The sequence below is a fragment of the Nerophis lumbriciformis genome, linkage group LG24 (genome assembly GCF_033978685.3).
Source record: "Nerophis lumbriciformis linkage group LG24, RoL_Nlum_v2.1, whole genome shotgun sequence".
Taxonomy (NCBI): Eukaryota; Metazoa; Chordata; class Actinopteri; order Syngnathiformes; family Syngnathidae; genus Nerophis; species Nerophis lumbriciformis.
Window position 1 is genome coordinate 7,226,521 of NC_084571.2, and position 20,838 is coordinate 7,247,358.

The following is a 20,838-nucleotide window of genomic DNA, read 5'->3' on the forward strand; positions in this document are numbered from 1 at the left end:
TCGAGAAGATCTGCATGGAGGAATGGGCCAAAATACCAGCTACTGTGTGTGCAAACCTGGTAAAGACCTATAGTAATCGTTTGACGGTTATATTACAAAGTATTGAGTTGAATTTTTGTTATTGACCAAATACTTATTTTCCACCATAATTTACAAATAAATTCTTTAAAAATCCTACAATGTGAATTCCTGGATTTTTTTTTCACATTCTGTCTCTCACAGTTGAAGTGTACCTATGATGAAAATTACAGACCTTTGTCATCATTTTAAGTGGGAGAACTTGCACAATTGGTGGCTGACTAAATACTTTTTTGCCCCACTGTATGCTGAACTCGCTTTGTGTTGACGCTGACAAAGCTAATTAGTATCAGTGCCACTACTGTCCTGGTGTTTCATTATAATCATTTGGGGGGTTAAAAAAGTCACCTGCAAAAATGAATAGTTAGCAAATTATACCGTATTTTTGGGACTATAAGCTGCTACTCTTTCCCTCCGCTTTGCAACCTGCAGCTTATAAAACAGTGCGGCTAATTTATAGATTTTTCTTTGCTAACAGCCATAACGTTTTGTGTTGAACAAATAGTTTCCAACAAACACTGAAAAGGTGTGTTATTGTTTGTGCCATGGCGCCATTTTTTGGACAAATTCACTCAATGCAGGTGTTGCAGGTTGAAAATGTACTTTTTGTTTAGATGGCTTGAACTGAAAGTAAAACTGTCTACAGCGTTTCTGCTCCAAAGGATTCTTCATTCATCACCCCTAGCAAGGTTTGTAAGTTTTACAATATAACTAAAACAAATCACACTTACTAAACTGTCCCATGTGTGATGTCTGTAGGAGTGTTTTCATGCATATTTGTGCGTGCTATTGTAGTGTAATGTAATGAAGCTCGCGTCGTTAGCATGAGCTTATATGCTAACATATGAGTTAGTATTATTAACTCACAACGGCATTCTTTTTGTATTGTTTCAGTTTCACAAATTCCTCAGTAAATTCATCAAAACATCACCGTGGCGTTATTGAGTCTGTTTAGCTGATTAGACAACTAGATTGTGCAGCTAGTGGGTCCATGACGATTAATTGTTTGATCAGGTAAGGTATGTAAATAAACAGTTACAAAATGTTTTGTACCGGTATATATCTGCGGCTAATATATGTAAAAATATTTATTTATTCCAAAATTTGGTGGGTGCAACCTAAATACCGGGGTGCTCTATAGTCAGGTAAGTACAGTATTTTTTTTTCTTTAAAAAAATTGCTACGCAGAAAGTAATATGAAACACTTAACTCTGGTGAATGAGCCTAATAGTAAACGAACACTAGGCGTGCACAAAAAAATTCACCCAGATTCTTAACTGAATAATAATTTTTAAAAATCGATTAAATTACTATTGTATTTTTTTTGTAATAACCAATTTTTTAAATAAATTATATATATATTTTTAATAAGAATGCATTTAAAAAAAATACGTTTTTAGGCAATCTCCATGGAACCAGAAGGAGCTTTTCTAACCTGTAACCTGTTTTGAAAAACTTTCATTATAATTATTATACCAAATAATAGATTGCGAGAATCGTGTTGAATCGAGAATCGCCACCCCAAGAATCGAAATCGCATTGAATCGTTAGGTGCCCAAAGATTCACATCCCTAGTAGACAAGTAAAATAAAAACTTTTTTTTTAACGAGCGGTCACTCGTGAACTGAAAAAAGCTTCCTGATAAAAAGTTTGGTGCTTTGCAGTCAAACAACACAGAAACTGCATCAATTATGTTTTTTTCTTAAAGTGACACACACATTGAGGTATGGAGTGTCACAGTATAACTCCTTGTGTTCCATACTTAAGTATCGTTTGAGCCATCACTACTAGTTAGTGTTAAATATACCGTATTTTACGAATTATAGAGCGCACCGGACCCCTAAAGGGACAAGCAGAAGAAAATGGATGGATGGATATAAGCCACACCCACTAAATTTTTTAGAAAAAAAAAAAAATGTTTCCATATTTTAGCCGCATTGGACTGTAAGCCACAGGTATATATGTTGTGAAATGTTATTTACACAGAAATACTCTGTATATGTTTATTTACATACCTTAACTGTTTCCAAACAGTGCCTGTAACACGGCAGTAAAATGGCTGATCAAACAAAACAGAAGACCGACTAGCTGCGCAAGCTAGCTCTCCCATCAGCTAAATAGACTCAATAACTCCACGGTGACGTTTTGATAAATTTATTACTAAGGAATTTACGAAACTGAAACAGTACAAAAAGAATGCCATTGTAAGTTACTAATGCCAACACAGACACTTGTAAACGTGTTAGCATCTTAGCTAATACTAAGGACGCCAGCTTGATTACATTACGATAGCACGTACAAATATGCATGAAAACACTCCTACAGACATCACACATGGGATGGTTTAGTAAGTAAGAATGTTTTAGTTATATTGTTAACTTTACAAACGCTGCTTGAAGTGATGAATGAAGAATCCATACGAGTACAGCCGCTATGGACGGCCAGGAGACGGAACAACACTTCTACTTCCGGTTTAAAGCAGGAATTGACAATCACCCAGCTGCACCTGCAGTGAGCAAACTCGTCCAAAAGATGGCGCCATAGCACAAACAATAACACTCCTTTTCAGTGTATTTGCATGTGTTTAATGCAAACTATTTGCTTTATGGCCCTCAGCGAAGAAATAAATCATAAATTACCGTATTTTCCGCACCATTAGCCGCACCTAAAAACCACAAATTTACTCAAAAGCTGACAGTGCGGCTTTTAACCCGGTGCGCTTTATATATGGATTAATATTACGATTCATTTTCATAAAGTTTCGATCTCGCAACTTCGGTAAACAGCCGCCATCTTTTTTCCCGGTAGAACAGGAAGCGCTTCTTCTTCTACGCAAGCAACCGCCAAGGTAAGCACCCGCCCCCATAGAACAGGAAGCGCTTCTTCTTCTACTGTAAGCAACCACCCGCCCCGGAAGAAGAAGAAGCACGCGGTGCATGCTGGGATATGTGACGTTTCATTTCCATTTGTGTGTTTATGTAAAGACCCCAAAATGGCTCCTATTAAGTGTGTTGTCTGTCTAATTATAAATAATGCAGACGAGGCGTGTTAACTGAGTTCTCAACGTTTACTCACAGCGTGCTCATAACCACATTCTAACTGCCAGCATACAACAACGCTTCTCAGGGCTACCCCGCATGCTCGTAACTATCGTTGCATGCTGGGTAGTGTAGTTGTTATATTTGCTAGCTCATAACATCACATTGAGAGACACGCTTACGCGCTTAATTCAATACTCGCCGTCATTCCGGGTGGATTGACAAAAGACCTCCAGCCGCTACATATTGGTGTCAACAGGGCATTCGAAGCTAGACTGCTAACTGCGTGGGAACAATGGATGACCGAAGGCGAACACACCTTCACTAAGACAGGGAGGCAGCGCCGGACGACATTCGCCCAACTTTTCAATTCGGACACCGAAGGAGAAAAATTCGAGGGATTTATGAATGAAGAATAACTTCAGAAAGTGAGCGTTATGTTTATTTTGTGTGTTGTGACATTAACGTTCGAGCAACATTATGTTGCTATTGCTCTGCACTATTTTGAATTTTACTATGTTTGTGATTGCACATTTGCGTACATTTTGGGACAGAGTTGTTAGAACGCTGGTTTTTAATATATTATTAAAGTTTGACTGACCTATCTGACTGTTTTTTTGACATTCCCTTTAGCGCAGCGTAGGCGCGGCTTATAGTCCGGGGCGGCTTATTGGTGGACAAAGTTATGAAATATGCCATTCATTGAAGGTGCGGCTAATAATCCGGTGCGCCTTATAGTGCGGACAATACTGTAGTTGCACTGTTTCGAAAAAAAAAAAAGAGGCTTATAGTAGGGAATTTATGCTAATAACAAATCTCATTATTAATGAATTATTGTGTTGAATTATGCCACAAAAACGAGCTGTGGGCCAGAAAACGACCCCCAGGCCGCACTTTGGACACCCCTGTTTTGAACAAAGCCCGGCGACTTCATTTGTCTCCGGTCTTTATTCTCGCGTGTGCTCGCATCTTGCGTCGTCGTCCACAGACGGTGTCAAAGGAGCGTTCGTTACGTCCAGGTGTGTAAAGTCCCTCATGGCCAGCAGTAGGGGGGGACGCCACTGCTCTTGTCAGCTGAGGGCTAACGAGTGGACGTGAAGTGTAGAAGGATGTGAGAGTGTCAGTGAGGAGGTGGCGTGCACTTCTTTGACACGGTCTGATGAATATGGTGTGTGTGTGTGTGTGTGTGTGGAGGAGGGGCGGCTCAGACTTACCATGGTTCCCACGCTGTACGCGGCGGCGGGGCCGATGGTGTGGTGGTAGGGGTCGGCTGTTGCATAGACTCTGCCGTAGCTGCACAGAGAGAAGACAGTCATTGATGGAGGCTTGACGGACGTTCACGGCAGCTTGTTAGACACTGCAGCCCTCAAGTCAACGCTTTCATGTCCGCAACGCCTTCAGCTGTTTCCTCCGGCGGCCACGACGCCAGCCGCCGCACAAAAAAAACGGCTTAAAGGTTGCCGTCACGTCGGCGTCTTCATTAGGTGGACAGAATAGGCAATGAGGACGAGACAAAGACGGAGGACGCGGTCGGCGCCCGAGGGCCCGCTCCCTCGCCCGTCTTCTTGTTTCGCCGCTCCTTTCATTGTCGCTGGTTTGGAACTAATCCTTCCAATTTCCCTCGGAGACAGGACAAGATGTCTGCCTGCTTTATTTATTTACCGCACTTCACATATTCCTCCCCCCCACCCCCCGGCTTCGCTTGCAAATGAAGGCCTGTGCGGCGCAGATAAGGCGGCCAAGGAGCGAGGGCCCCCGAATCAAGCAGGAATAAAAAAGTGGAGGAAACAACACGAGCGTTTTTGTTTCAATTGGATGTGAAAGAGGCTCGGCCCGGCGAAGACCTTCACAAGCCAAGGTCAGCCGGCAGGACGTGAAATCATGGCGGCCATCAGGACCTCATGGGGTCTCTGGTCCTCTTATCTTTAGTGAGCCCACAGGCCCTCTGCTGCTAATAAATCTCAGCAGAGGGACGCCCAGCAGGTCAGCAGACCCCCGTGAGGAGACCCAGTCTCACATGGTGTGGCGGGAACAACATTTATTTCCATACTTGTCAAAATAAAAGGGACCACCAACAGAGTCATTAGTGGCTTGATTTGAAAATGTTACCATACATTAAACATAGTAAGGACATTAAAATGTCACAATATGATATTATTGTGGCGTATGTCCAAAAACAAAAATACTTAAAAACGTCTGCTCGTCTGCTAACACAGACCCGCAGACGTGAGCACATCACCCCTATTTTAGCGTCCCTTCACTGGCTCCCTGTGCGTTACCGAATACATTTTAAACTCCTTTTATTTGTTTTTAAATGTCTAAACAACCTCGCGCCAACCTATCTCTCCGACCTCCTTCAGCCTTACTGCCCCACCCGATCCTTAAGATCAGCCGATCAGCTGCTGTTGACGGTCCCTGACACAAGGCTGAAGCTTAGAGGTGACAGAGCTTTCGCCGTTGCTGCTCCCAAGCTCTGGAACGACCTACCCCTGAGTGTTAGACAAGCCTCCTCTCTTCCTGTTTTTAAATCTCTCTTAAAAACATACTTTTATTCCATGGCTTTTAACACTGAGTGATATCCATCCTGCAATGGCGCCCCATAATACACCTGCTGTGATCCTGTTTTTATGTTTTTATGTTTTTATTAATTCTATTTTAATTATTTATTTTTTATCATGTTCTGTTTGTGTTGTGTTGTGTTTGCTCGGTACTCGTTTTATCTTTTAACCTGTTCATCGTACAGCACTTTGGCTACCCCTGTGGTAAATTTTAAATGTGCTCTATAAATAAAGTTGATTTGATTTGATTTGATTTGATAGTGTGCAAAATAAAGTTAAACACACTAACTGTAATCGAACACAAACATAATTCTAAATTGTTCTAATCGTGCAGGAACATCCACTGTTTCAAGCAAATATGAAAATATTACGTAACGTAAACATCCCGTGTAAAACAATAATGTGCACTTTCAACTTTGACTTTCTGACAGGCAGCGTCCTCCACAGTGGACATTTTTTATATCAGTTTGGAAAATGCTGTTTCTCAGAAAGTTAACTAACAATTTCACTTTTTACTTATATTTTCTGGGTGATGGTTTATGAGGCGGTGACTTGTCCAAGGTGCAGCTGGGATAGGCTCCAGCCCCCCGCGACATTGAGAGAGACGAGTGGTAGGAAACGAATGGATGAATTGTTGGTTTATCAAATAGCTTTTCAGTTTCCCGTGATGAAGGTTTTTTTTTTTTGTGATTTCCCTCCGTGCCTTGCGACGTGACCGGCTGGCTCTGTGTCGCCTTGGAAACGCTCGAGACAAAAGTGCTTTGCTTTGCATAACGTAGACTTTATTCGCCAGGGTGTGTTTGTTTGTTAGCAACATAACTCCAAAAGTTATGGACAGATTTTGATGACATTTTCGGGAAATCTAAAAAAAAAAAAAAAAACAATTCCTCTTATCTACGACAAACACTTCACTTCCTGCTTACCGCGTTTGCTGCGCAGAGGATTCAAGGAAATGTCGTTTTTTTCAGACGCCAAAGTGCCAGAAAAAAACTTACATACCATTACACTCCTAATATATAGGTTTCTTATTGCAATCAAAGAAGAATTGATGCATGATATAAGATCGTAATCATACCAGACAACTTCTCTTTTAGTAGCAAGTAAGCAAATGGGTTACCAAGACATATGCAGTAACAACTGCACATGTCTTGGTAACCCATTTGCTTGGTCAAAATTATGAGGGACAAGCGGTAGAAAATGGATCATTAATCTACTTGTTCATTTACTGTTAATATTTTAACATGTTCTATCTATATGTTCAAATGTAATAATCACTTATTCTTCTGTTGTTTGGATGCTTTACATAAGTTTTGGCTGATACTACAAATGTGGGTATCAATCAATCAATACCAAGTAGTTACAGAATCATACATTGGTCAAAAAGTCCTCATGTCCAGGGATGTATTCCTTAGTTTATAAACAATTTAAAAAAATCACAAAAGACTTTATGATAATAAAAAATATTAATGTAATCATTGTATCCACTATACACGTCTCTTGTACTCGGTATCGTTCCAGTGAATATTTGTATAGATCCACCCTTTTGTTTACGATCAGGGACACCTAGCTTGCTGTTAGCGGTTAGCTATTGTACCCTCCTACGGTGTGTAGTGAAGCATGTTTAGCTATCCCTTGTCCTGCAGGGATGATACTTGTAAGAAACGTAGAGGATTACTGATTTGGAATGAGCTAAAACACTGTTGAGGGACGTTAGCTGCTCGCCAGCTGTGTTTTAAAGCACTGCTTGCAGAGCGGCGCTTCAGTGTTTCCAGCTACACCTTTATGGTTAGTTTTTAAGCCATTTTTCTTCTTTTTTTCTCCACACTGTTTCCACTTGTAAGTGCTCTGTGTGTGTGTTGACTAATATTACCGGCAATGAGGCGTGCAGTCATCCATCCATCCATTTTCTAGCGCTTGTCATGTCCATGTAAAAAAAAAAGTACCGATATTTTTCAAAGGCAGTATAGTACCGTATTTTCCAGACCATAGGGCGCACCTGATTTCAAGGTGCACTGCTGATAAATGGTCTATTTTTGATCTTTTTTCATAGATAAGGCGCATCGGATTATAGGGTGCATTAAAGGAGTTGTATTATTGTTCTTTTCTAAATGTAAAATACTTTGTGCTCTACATAACATGTAATGGTGGTTCTTTGGTCAAAATGTTGCATAGATTATGTTTTACAGATCAGTTTCGAGCCGCTTTCTAAACAGTTGCTTCAGGCTGCGCCGTTTTGTGGGCGGTCTTATTTACGTGGTCATCTTTGTTGTAGCGGTGTAGCGTGCAAGGATGCGGTGGAAGAAGTATCAAAAGATGGAGCTAACTGTTTTAATGACATTCAGACTTTACTTAAATCATTAACGGAGCAGCATCTCCTCATCCGTAAAAAAACAATGCAGGAAATGTGTCCCGTGAAAAAACGTCCGACCGAAACTCTCTAATAACTAAAGTTCCTTGGGTCAACAATGTAAACTCACTACACCGGTATGTTTTAGCGCTTTCATGGCGAGTTTACTGACAGATATAAGTAAGAACTTTACACTACTTTATATTAGAAATGGCAACAGCGGAGGATGGATGTCCCATAACAAAAAGATAGAGGAAAAATAAGAAGCTTATCGACTACGGCTTCGGCACGGACTACAAAGGCGGAAGCGTGCAATTTTTCAGGATTTATGCAGATCCCAAATACAGATCAGCATGTACTAGAAGGTAAGAAAAGTTGCTTTTGCATAATATTGCGAAACAAAACACCAGATATGTCTTACCTTATACACACACCATAATAATACTCGTATGTTGAAGCACGTCAAACGGTGCAGCCTACACTTATCTCTTATGTGTGACTGCCATCTACTGGTCACATTTATCATTACACCATGTAGTAAGCTCAACCAAACTTAATCCTTACATTAGTCGCACCGGGTTATAAGGCGCATTGTCGAGTTTTGAGAAAGAAAAAAAAGGATTTTAAATGCGCCTTATAGTCTGGAAAATACGGTACCTTTTTTAATTCATTAGTAGCGCGGTACTTTGTAGAACCTTAGTCTCACAACCTGCACAGTCCTGCTGAGAGATGTACTCCAGTCATGCAGGGTGTCTCCGGGAATACATGGTGCTTGTTTACAGGCGACACAAAGAAAGCTGCATTGAGTGAAACAGAAACAAACTACTCAGTGAGAATTACATTCAATCTCAGGGAAAAGTCTGCAAACGGGAATTGAATCACCTAGAAATGCGGAGGAGGAGGGGGAAAAAAAAAGAGGCAGCGCTGTCCAATTTCTGTTTCTTGGAGGCGGCCTGATAAATGCTACATTATCGATATGATCTCCAGGCTCTCAGGCGGGGGTGTACGTTATCACTGGTGACACGCTCAATCCCTCCCAGATTAGATTCCCAAAGCAGCCAACAGCGCCGCCTGACAGCGGATGAATCAGCGACGCCCCCTCAAACGTGGCGCACCTGAACCCGAGTGACATCGCTCACAAGGGATGGAGTCCCCCCATCCCCCGCCCCCTCTCATAGCAGACCTGAGGCCATTCATAAATACCATCCTGCTTCTTTTCCTCTCCTGGCCGCTGCTTGAACGAAGCAAGACCTCATCGCTTTCACCTCAAATCTACTCCCAGCTTCTACAACTTCAAATCCACTCTTGGCTCGTATTGTTTCCTCCGCCGTGACCAACAGTCTGTGCACACTCTCCCGTGACGGAGCAAAGGGCCTTTTATTCACAATCCCAAGCAAAAGAAGAAGCCACTTTTCTCACCAAAAATGGTGGATTGTGCATATATAAGAACACAGACAAGCAAATTAACTTTAAATCCACTGTGAAGATTTTACCCCAAAACAGCCAGAGCCATTTAAAGTCACGTGTTGGTGGGTAGACTATGTTGGTGATAGGGGATGGCTACTGAATTCTGGGTATGGATTCACATAAAATCAAACTGTGCCATATTTCGATACTTTCGTTGCATGTGACGACACGTCCGGTTGCAGACTAAACAATCAGCCGAACTCCCTCTAAGTAGTGTCGCAATTTTCAACACCAACAAAGCAAGTATGCTTGGTCGAAAACACTTAAACCTTTTCCAAAATGCGCTCGCTTGATGCTAATTTACATTGGGTTTGCCATAGACAGGCTACTATTAGCATTAGCGCTTTTACATGGCGATTTCAACACTTTACAAATGTAATGAAAACTGGAACTAAAAAGAATGCTACAACCAAACAGCTGGTGTGTGATAAAGACAATACTTACAGTATAAACACTTAGTAAGGTGCAAAAAAAAAAAAAGCTCCGACATAGCGTAGATAGCAACAGTACTGCCATCTGATGTCTTGGAAGTGCAACTGCATTGCAAATGAGACTCAAATGTAATAACTGGACATCACACTCTATCACAATCAGCTCATTCATAAATGTTAAATTAAAAATAAAATGAACATTTTTAACACACACAAAAGTACCGTCGAGTACCGGTATCGATTTCCAGGCACCAAGAATTGGTACCGTAGCGGTTCAAATGTGAACGGTAACCATCTCTAGTGTGTGAGTAGGGATGGGTACCGAATTCCGTTCGTTAGAATTATATCATATTTTAATACATTTGTTGTACCGGCTAAAACACTTGGCGGGGAAACAGGCGTATTCGTCGCGGACTGCCTCTAAGTAAGGTTATCATTTTCCATGCCAACAAAGCAAGCATGCCTCAAGGAAAGCACTCAAAAGTAAGGCTTCACTTTTCAAAATGCGTTAGCTCGATGCTAATTTACATTGCTTATGCCGTATACATGCTATTGATTAGCATTGGTGATTTTACGTGGCAATTTCTACACCTTGAAATTTGGAAATAAACACTACAGCTAAGATGCATGTTACAATCAAACAGCCAGTGTGTAAAAACGTTTTCACTTCCAATATGATACTGATACTAGAGCCACGAGTGTTGTATTGTACAGTATCAGCACGGATCATAGAGTTTTTATACTTTTTTTGGAGTGTTGAATGTTAGCAAAGGTTTGACCAGGTGAAACCTTATGCTGTCTTTAAGTCAAAGTAGAGAGTTAATTGTCTATTTGGCGACACCTAGTGGCCACAGTAATTCATGAAGTTAAGCTCATGACGGAGTAAGTTGAACGATGCGGACACACTTGTTACTGGATACTTTCTACTACGCTTCTGCCTTGGAGACTTTGAATGTGTAAGTAATATACAACTATATTTATTTGATACTTGTTTGTATTGACAAATGTGCTCGTTTTATTGTTCAATGATTATTGCGTATGTCTAGCTTGTGTGGTACTGTGTGCTTAGCTGCCGTGTAGCTGCCTATAGCCAAACATGTTTATCTGTTGTAAATGACTGGACTAAAATAGAATAAATTGTGTGCTTATTGGAGGACATTTAGACGTTAACTGTCTTTCCAACTTTCCCCAAGTAAACACGCCCCAGGAAAGCTCGTATCGCACATGATATCACGCGCAAGTAAACATGCTTCAGGACTACTCGTATCGCACATAATATCACACACAAGTAAACATGCTGCAGGACTGCTTGTTTCGCACATGATATCACACACAAGTAAACACGATGCAGGACTGCACATGATATCACACACAAGTAAAACCGCTGCAGGCATACTTGCCAACCTTGAGACCTCCAATTTCGGGAGGTGTGGGGTTGGTTGGGGGCGTGGTTAAGAGGGGAGGAGTCAAGTATTTCATATATATATATATATATATATATATATATATATATATATAAGAAATACTTGACTTTCAGTGAATTCTAGCTATATATATATATATATATATATATATATATATATATATATATATATATATATATATATATATATATAAATGAAATACTTGAATTTCAGTGTTCATTTATTCACACATATACACACACATAACACTCATCTACTCATTGTTGAGTTAAGGATTGAATTGTCCATCCTTGTTTTATTCTCTGTCACTATTTTTCCAACCATGCTGAACACCCTCTCTGATGATGCATTCTGCTTCGTCTCCTTGTTGTGTGCGCAGTTGTGCACTGCACTCTCTAAAAGCCGTAGATGTTATTGTCACATATGCATGTACAGTAGATGGCAGTATTGTCCTGTTTAAGAGTGTCACAACATTGCTGTTTATGGCAGACGAACTACTTTACGGTAGACGAAAACGTGACTGCTGTTGTTGTGTGTTGTTACCGCGCTGGGAGGACGTTAATGAAACTGCTTAACAATAAACCCACATAAGAAACCAAGAACTCGCCCTCCATCATTCTACAGTTATAACGTGATTGGGCAGGCACGCTGTTTATATTGTGGGAAAGCGGACGTGAAAACAGGCTGTCGACACGTTAATCAGGTCCGCCTGAATTTCGGGAGATTTTCGAGAGAAAATTTGTCCCGGGAGGTTTTTGAGAGAGGCGCTGAATTTCGGGAGTCTCCCGGAAAATCCGGGAGGGTTGGCAAGTATGGCTACAGGACTGCTTGTTTCGCACATGATATCACACACAAGTAAACATGCTACAGGACTGCTCATATCGCACATGATATCACACATTTTACATGGGACGTTGGTATCATTCTGTACTGACATTGACTCCCAGGTCTACTGGGAATTAGTACCGTATCAGTTCAAAGGTAAAAAAGGCACCCGGCCCTATGTGTGGTAGGTGTGAGATTGTAGATTTAGTATAGAAGTAAAGAAGAAGCTGCTCCTCACCTGTCACTGTAAGCGGCGGCGGTGGTGGTGGGCTGGGCGAACCTGTATGCTGCATATCCACCCTGCAAAAACATCCACCGTTACTTCATTATCCACACCAAGCAGACAATACCTTTAAATATCCTGCAATGCCCCGTCCAGGCACCAGAGGGTGCTATTTAGAGCCATTGGGCACAGTTGTGGCAGCAGTAGTTGACCATGTGACCGAGCCCCCAAATCAGCCCATTTGGGGAGCGAAGATGCGCCTTGACTACATTATTAAACATCCTTCTCTCTCCCCACGCCACGCCTCAGACTGGCCAATGAAGTGCGACGGAAAGACGACGGCGGGAGCGTGGGGGCAGTCGGACCCGCCGTATTCATTTGCCAGAGCGGAGAAGGAATTAGGGAGCTCATTGTGGAGCGCCGCTCCAACTCTTTGAAAAATGGAGGTGCTTCTCCTACTGTTTTTCTATTAGCGCCAGCGCGCCTTTAATAACGCGGCGCTCCATTTGTCTGTTTCCCCGGGGAAGCGACGGCATGAGAATCCAGGTCAGGGGGCCACGTCGACCCCCAGTCGCCCCCTTTCCCTTCTCTCCGCGGGGACAGGAAGTGGCGGGCGGAGGACTTCCTGCGGGACGGCCACGCCTGGGGAACACGCTGATTACAACTCCAGCCCGGACGCACGCCGACACATAAATCACCGCGCCCGCGTTGTCAAACCCTGCACACAACAGTGCAGCACATTTGTTATCGTGTCGGGCCCGGCGCGCTCGCAAGCACACGCCGGCGCACACATTAGCATACGCCGCGTACGGTTACCTGCCTGATAATTTGCCGGCAGGTCAGCGTCGTGTTTTTTGCGCCGAGTCCGGCACGTGATGGTGGGTTTTTTGGGGGCAGGGGTAGTTGGGATATCCTAAGAAGTGTAAGGGGCAAACTAAATCAGTCATGGTGGCCTATGTGTGTGTGTGTGTGGAGGGGGGTCATATATCAGTGGCTCCTCTCCCCCAGACGCCATCAGCATGGAAGTGAGAGGCAAGCTATGTCACGCTGTCATCTCGCTATCTCAGCTGGCGGATGCTGCGGTGACAGTCGGGGTTCCACAATCAAAGGAACACATTTTACATTTTTTTTTGCCATTTTGTCCACAGCCTCCGTGCTGCTTCATTTGTTACACACTTTTCATACACACAACCAGGGCCGTAACTATCCATCCATCCATCCATCTTCTTCCGCTTATCCGAGGTCGGGTCGCGGGGGCAGCAGCCTAAGCAGGGAAGCCCAGACTTCCCTCTCCCCAGCCACTTCGTCCAGCTCCTCCCGGGGGATCCCGAGGCGTTCCCAGGCCAGCCGGGAGACATAGTCTTCCCAACGTGTCCTGGGTCTTCCTCGTGGCCTCCTACCGGTCGGACATGCCCTAAACACCTCCTTAGGGAGGCGCTCGGGTGGCATCCTGACCAGATGCCCGAACCACCTCATCTGGCTCCTCTCGATGCGGAGGAGCAGCGGCTTTACTTTGAGCTCCCCCCGAATGACAGAGCTTCTCACCCTATCTCTAAGGGAGAGCCCCGCCACCCGGCGGAGGAAACTCATTTCGGCCGCTTGTACCCGTGATCTTGTCCTTTCGGTCATAACCCAAAGCTCATGACCATAGGTGAGGATGGGAACGTAGATCGACCGGTAAATTGAGAGCTTTGCCTTCCGGCTCAGCTCCTTCTTCACCACAACGGATCGATACAGCGTCCGCATTACTGAAGACGCCGCACCGATCCGCCTGTCGATCTCACGATCCACTCTTCCCTCACTCGTGAACAAGACTCCGAGGTACTTGAACTCCTCCACTTGGGGCAAGATCTCCTCCCCAACCCGGAGATGGCACTCCACCCTTTTCCGGGCGAGAACCATGGACTCGGACTTGGAGGTGCTGATTCTCATCCCAGTCGCTTCACACTCAGCTGCGAACCGATCCAGTGAGAGCTGAAGATCCTGGCCAGATGAAGCCATCAGGACCAAATCATCTGCAAAAAGCAGAGACCTAATCCTGCAGCCACCAAACCGGATCCCCTCAACGCCTTGACTGCGCCTAGAAATTCTGTCCATAAAAGTTATGAACAGAATCGGTGACAAAGGGCAGCCTTGGCGGAGTCCAACCCTCACCGGAAACGTGTCCGACTTACTGCCGGCAATGCGAACCAAGCTCTGACACTGATCATACAGGGAGCGGACCGCCACAATCAGACAGTCCGAAACCCCATACTCTCTGAGCACTCCCCACAGGACTTCCCGAGGGACACGGTCGAATGCCTTCTCCAAGTCCACAAAGCACATGTAGACTGGTTGGGCAAACTCCCATGCACCCTCAAGGACCCTACCGTAACTAGGTTTTGACAAATAATGAGGTCAAAAATTGGTTGTCCAAGAGGAACTTTGAAAGGCTGAACTCATAAATAATATTACTTTGAGCAACAAAATGAATTTCCAGAATAACAAAAGATTTCATTGAGCTATAACTCACTTGTCTAACATCTTTCATGATCAGCATGATTTTCTAACAGTCCACTTTTTAATTAACATTCTGAAGTTTAGCATATTAAACATTTTTAACATCATTAAAACAGGAATTTAAAAAACATACCAAATTTTCAACCACGACCGGGGTTTGAACCCAAGATCTTCTGCTCAGGACTGCAAGCACTAATGACGTCCGACACGGAACCACCGGAAGAGTTTTGTATTCATACTTTAATCATTGGCAGAGCATGCCGCAGCCAGGAATACGTTTGGGGTCAAATATTATATGAAGCGCCTTGTCATTCACTAAATTACATTTAAATGTTCTTCTTCACGCACTGATCGGGGAGCACCTACTCGGAGCACGTTTTCTGCATTTAGGGCTGACACGACAACGTTATTATACCGACAGCGTTTCACATTAATTTCATTCATGTAAAACCAACATTAGTTACATCAGTATTATTTCATGTTAACATTATGTTGACAGCACATTTCGGATCGGCTGTAGACTTCATTGCGTTACGTTGTTGGAGTTGAAGATCGTATATTGAGAGATGATGATCTACCACATGGTGGTGTACAGCACACACACACCATGTCCTACACAAAATACATTTACAGTCAGTCACATCGTCCTTTTGTCACCTAAAAAAATACGTTGGTGTCCTCAATGGTAGTTACGGCCATGCATATTAGATGTAGCACAAAGTGCTTTACGTTTAAAAACAATCATTACATAATCCCAGGTTAAAACAGTCACACACACTCCCTAAACCCCCTAAACATGCACAATAGGGCTGTGAATCTTTAGGCATCACACGATTCGATTCCTGGGGTTAACGATTCAATTCTCGATTTAAACTGACTCCCGATTAAAAATCACAACTTTTTTTTAAAACCATTAGGTGTCAGTTCTATGATTAACTACATTCCTCCATAAAATAGATAACAGCGCTGATGCATTTCTATATTACTTAAAAGAAATTTGGTTTTATTTAAAAAAAATTCTACCCAAATATTTAATAAAGTCAAATAAAAATCCAACATTTCTATTTTCTAAAGTAAATCTGGAGGGCAGATCATCTACATCATGGTTTCCAACCTTTTTGAGCGAAAGATCCCTGGTCTCAACCTAAAACCAAGATCTACTCCTGCGTCATATAATGTGTATACATACAGGTAAAAGCCAGTAAATTAGAATATTTTGAAAAACTTGATTTATTTCAGTAATTGCATTCAAATGGTGTAACTTGTACATTATATTTATTCATTGCACACAGACTGATGCATTCAAATGTTTATTTCATTTAATTTTGATGATTTGAAGTGGCAACTAATGAAAATCCAAAATTCGGTGTGTCACAAAATTAGAATATTACTTAAGGCTAATACAAAAAAGGGATTTTTAGAAATGTTGGCCAACTGAAAAGTATGAAAATGAAAAATATGAGCATGTACAATACTCAATACTTGGTTGGAGCTCCTTTTGCCTCAATTACTGCGTTAATGCGGCGTGGCATGGAGTCGATGAGTTTCTGGCACTGCTCAGGTGTTATGAGAGCCCAGGTTGCTCTGATAGTGGCCTTCAACTCTTCTGCGTTTTTGGGTCTGGCATTCTGCATCTTCCTTTTCACAATACCCCACAGATTTTCTATGGGGCTAAGGTCAGGGGAGTTGGCGGGCCAATTTAGAACAGAAATACCATGGTCCGTAAACCAGGCACGGGTAGATTTTGCGCTGTGTGCAGGCGCCAAGTCCTGTTGGAACTTGAAATCTCCATCTCCATAGAGCAGGTCAGCAGCAGGAAGCATGAAGTGCTCTAAAACTTGCTGGTAGACGGCTGCGTTGACCCTGGATCTCAGGAAACAGAGTGGACCGACACCAGCAGATGACATGGCACCCCAAACCATCACTGATGGTGGAAACTTTACACTAGACTTCAGGCAACGTGGATCCTGTGCCTCTCCTGTCTTCCTCCAGACTCTGGGACCTCGATTTCCAAAGGAAATGCAAAATTTGCATGGTTGGGTGATGGTTTGGGGTGCCATGTCATCTGCTGGTGTCGGTCCACTCTGTTTCCTGAGATCCAGGGTCAACGCAGCCGTCTACCAGCAAGTTTTAGAGCACTTCATGCTTCCTGCTGCTGACCTGCTCTATGGAGATGGAGATTTCAAGTTCCAACAGGACTTGGTGCCTGCACACAGCGCAAAATCTACCCGTGCCTGGTTTACGGACCATGGTATTTCTGTTCTAAATTGGCCCGCCAACTCCCCTGACCTTAGCCCCATAGAAAATCTGTGGGGTATTGTGAAAAGGAAGATGCAGAATGCCAGACCCAAAAACGCAGAAGAGTTGAAGGCCACTATCAGAGCAACCTGGGCTCTCATAACACCTGAGCAGTGCCAGAAACTCATCGACTCCATGCCACGCCGCATTAACGCAGTAATTGAGGCAAAAGGAGCTCCAACCAAGTATTGAGTATTGTACATGCTCATATTTTTCATTTTCATACTTTTCAGTTGGCCAACATTTCTAAAAATCCCTTTTTTGTATTAGCCTTAAGTAATATTCTAATTTTGTGACACACGGAATTTTGGATTTTCATTTGTTGCCACTTCAAATCATCAAAATTAAATGAAATAAACATTTGAATGCATCAGTCTGTGTGCAATGAATAAATATAATGTACAAGTTACACCTTTTGAATGCAATTACTGAAATAAATCAAGTTTTTCAAAATATTCTAATTTACTGGCTTTTACCTGTATATATATATATATATATGTATGTATGTATGTATGTATGTATGTATGTATATATATATATATATATATATATATATATATATATATATATATATATATGTTGTTTATTTTTTGTTTGTTTGTGTTTTAAAGACAAACTGTTTATGGCCACTCTAGTCTTAGAATCATAGTATACTTGTCCATTCTCTGGTCATTTAGGGACGCAAGTCACATGGTTGTCTTACGTCAGCGCCGGACGCGGGTTTTTCCTGTGATTAAAAAGGTAATAGCTGCCGCCTTGTTTCATCATACATTATTGCCTTTGCACAAGCCAAAGTTTAGTTTTGTGTTCACAATAAATCAACACAAAATGTGTACTTTGGAGCAAATTTCACAAAGCTATCTAAAGACCCAAGCAGTTTTTGAAATGGCTGCCTGTCTTGTCATGCTTTTGTCCACACAGGTTTGCTTGCCTTGGCTGGGATTGAAACTGAAAGTTAACCCCTTCACTCTCTACCTGCCGCTACCTCATGACACCATTAATAATACTAATATTTGAGTGTGACCTCATATCTTTTCAATTAGAACGAAAACCAATGCTTGTGATTTCAAACTTCTATTCTGCTGAAAGGTAGAATTTAAACCGCGTTGTTCACCCCCCTCCCCTATCTGTAGCAGGGCGGCGGTGAGGCTCCACTCGGGCCAGCTCGAGACCCTCCCTCCCCCCGGGGGCGCACTGGGATACCCCGGCCGAGCCCTCGGAAGTGCACACGGGCGCACAAACAGGAAGGAGAGTCGGCAAGACGAGACGCCACCGCGGACAAATCTAGCGGATGAAAGGGGTCCAAAGTGAGCGCTGGCGCGAGGACGGAGGAGCTGAGGGGGTTTTAAATGTTCTTGTCGGGTTTCTTGGCAGAGCACGCGCGGGTCTAATCGACGCCGACCTGGCAGCCAGAGCGCGGCGAGGCTTCGGCCCGAGGAGATCACGTTTGTTCCCTGCAGGGCCCAGCTTTTTGTTGGTTGGTACTCACATAGATCTCTGCGCCATAGAAGCCATCTTGGTACACCACCCTGTCACATAGGAGAAGAGCCGAGGATTAGTTTGACTTCACCACCGCCTCGCAGCATCAATACATTTACTAATCACAATCATATAAGTAGAAACGCCATTGATGGACAATATGAATCTTCTTGTGCTTGTAGTTTGCAGCCAACCAACTAAGTGGATGTGGACTCTCTCCTCGGATCTCATCACAGATTAGCCCGACATGGGGGGCCCCGCATCGGACCTCTCCCACGGCCACGCAGACCGCCGCTGATAAAGAAGCGAGAGCGAGCGCGGGGCAGCACAAAGCCGAGAGATCAGCGCCCGGCCGTGCTGGCGTTTGGGTGAGCTGTGCACGCTAATACTATCGCTATCTCTGCGCTGTGTGAGCAGTGCTCCCTCAGGCTTTGTTAGCTCGGTCAACACACACACACACTTATATGTAAGGATAGTGGCAAGGACACAGCTCCCCAAAGACCCCTCAGCACTCACCAAACACACCAATGTTTGCTCTCATCCTCCATTTGTTACTGGCCAACTGACTTATTATTATTATTATTATTATTACCTCCTCCAAGGAAGTCAAAGGCTACATTCGCACTGCAGGGTGTGATGCTCAATTCACTTTTTTTGTTCAATCTTATCTTTTTATGTTGTCGTCGTCATTACCAAAAAATATGCCACGTCTAAGTACCGTAAAGTCCGGACTGTAAGCCACTACTTTTTTCCTACGCTTTAAACCCTGCGGCTTATAAAACGGGGCGGCTAATATATGGATTTTCATGCAAAGACACTGAAATGGTGCGTTATTGTTTGTGATATGGCGCCATCTTTTAGGCGTGTTCACTTACTGCAGGAATTACTGCTGTATAAAGCTTGAAACCGGACGTAGAAGTGCTGGTCCGTCTTCTAGTTTGTAGGTTTTACAAAATAACTAAAACAATTCTTACTTACTAAACCGTCCCGTGTGTGGTGTCTGTAGGTCTGTAGGAGTGTTTTCATGCATAATTGTGCGTGCTGTCGTAATGTAATCAAACTCGCGTTGTTAGCATTAGGTAATATGCTAACACGTCTATGAGTGTATTTTCACAAATTCTTCAGTAAATTCACCAGAACGTCACCGTAGAGTCATTAAGTGCCTTTAGCTGATCGGAGAGCTAGCTTGCGCAGCGAATGGGTCCATGACGATGACTTCTGTTTTGTTTTATCAGCCGTTTTACTGCCGTGTTATAGGCACCGTTTGGAAACAATTCATTTAAAAAATATTACTGTGTACCGTATTTGTCGGAGTATAAGTCGCCCCGGAGTATAAGTCGCACCGGCCGAAAATGCATAACAAAGAAGGAAAACAACATACATAAGTCGCACTGGAGTATAAGTCGCATTTTTTGGGGAAATTTGTTTGATAAAACCCAACACCAAGAATAGACATTTGAAAGGCAATTTAAAATAAATAAAGAATAGTGAACAACAGGCTGAGTAAGTGTACGTTATATGAGGCATAAATAACCAACTGGTATGTTAACGTAACATATTATGGTAAGAGTCATTCAAATAACTATAACATATAGAACATGTTATACGTTTACCAAACAATCTGTCACTCCTAATCGATAAATCCCATGAAATCTTATACGTCTAGTCTCTTACGTGAATGAGCTAAATAATATTATTTGATATTTTACGGTAATGTGTTAATAATTTCACACATAAGTCGCTCCTGAGTATAAGTCGCACCCCCGGCCAAACTATGAAAAAAACTGCGGTTTATAGTCCGAAAAATACCGTAAATATCTAATTTCACAACAAAAAATATTTTTTTCTTTTAAAGTTTAGTGGGTGTGGCTTATATACTGGTGCACTCTATAGTCCGAAAAATTTGGTATTTACAGTAAATTGTATTTGACAAAAAATCGTAATGTACAGTTCACTTGGTCTGCAAACAATTATTTTAATAAGTCGAATAGTCATCAATTTATTTTCGATTAGTCGACGTGTCAAATGATTATGATGAGTTGGACATAGAGTCTGTGAATTTTAACTCATTTTATAAAAACCTATTGAACTCAATTGAATTGTACCAAAATAAACATAAATTACTGTATTACAAATAATTGTACTTCATACGGGTGCAAATCTTTGGGCAC

General features: G+C 42.6%; 1 protein-coding gene across 8 annotated transcripts in view; it reads right to left on the minus strand.

The window, feature by feature from the left end:
- Positions 1-20,838, minus strand: part of LOC133620178 (RNA binding protein fox-1 homolog 3-like) — a 1,135,173-nt gene that overhangs the window by 57,368 nt on the left and 1,056,967 nt on the right. For 7 of the 8 annotated variants that reach the window (XM_061981452.1, XM_061981455.2, XM_061981451.2 and 4 more), the window contains 3 exons: positions 18,678-18,717; positions 12,407-12,468; positions 4,331-4,409 (listed from right to left, as the gene is read on the minus strand). In XM_061981452.1, coding sequence (XP_061837436.1) covers positions 4,331-4,409; positions 12,407-12,468; positions 18,678-18,717 — 181 coding nt within the window. Of the gene's footprint in view, positions 1-4,330; positions 4,410-12,402; positions 12,469-18,677; positions 18,718-20,838 lie in introns of those variants that run through there. The other variant, XM_061981457.2, reaches the window with a different exon arrangement.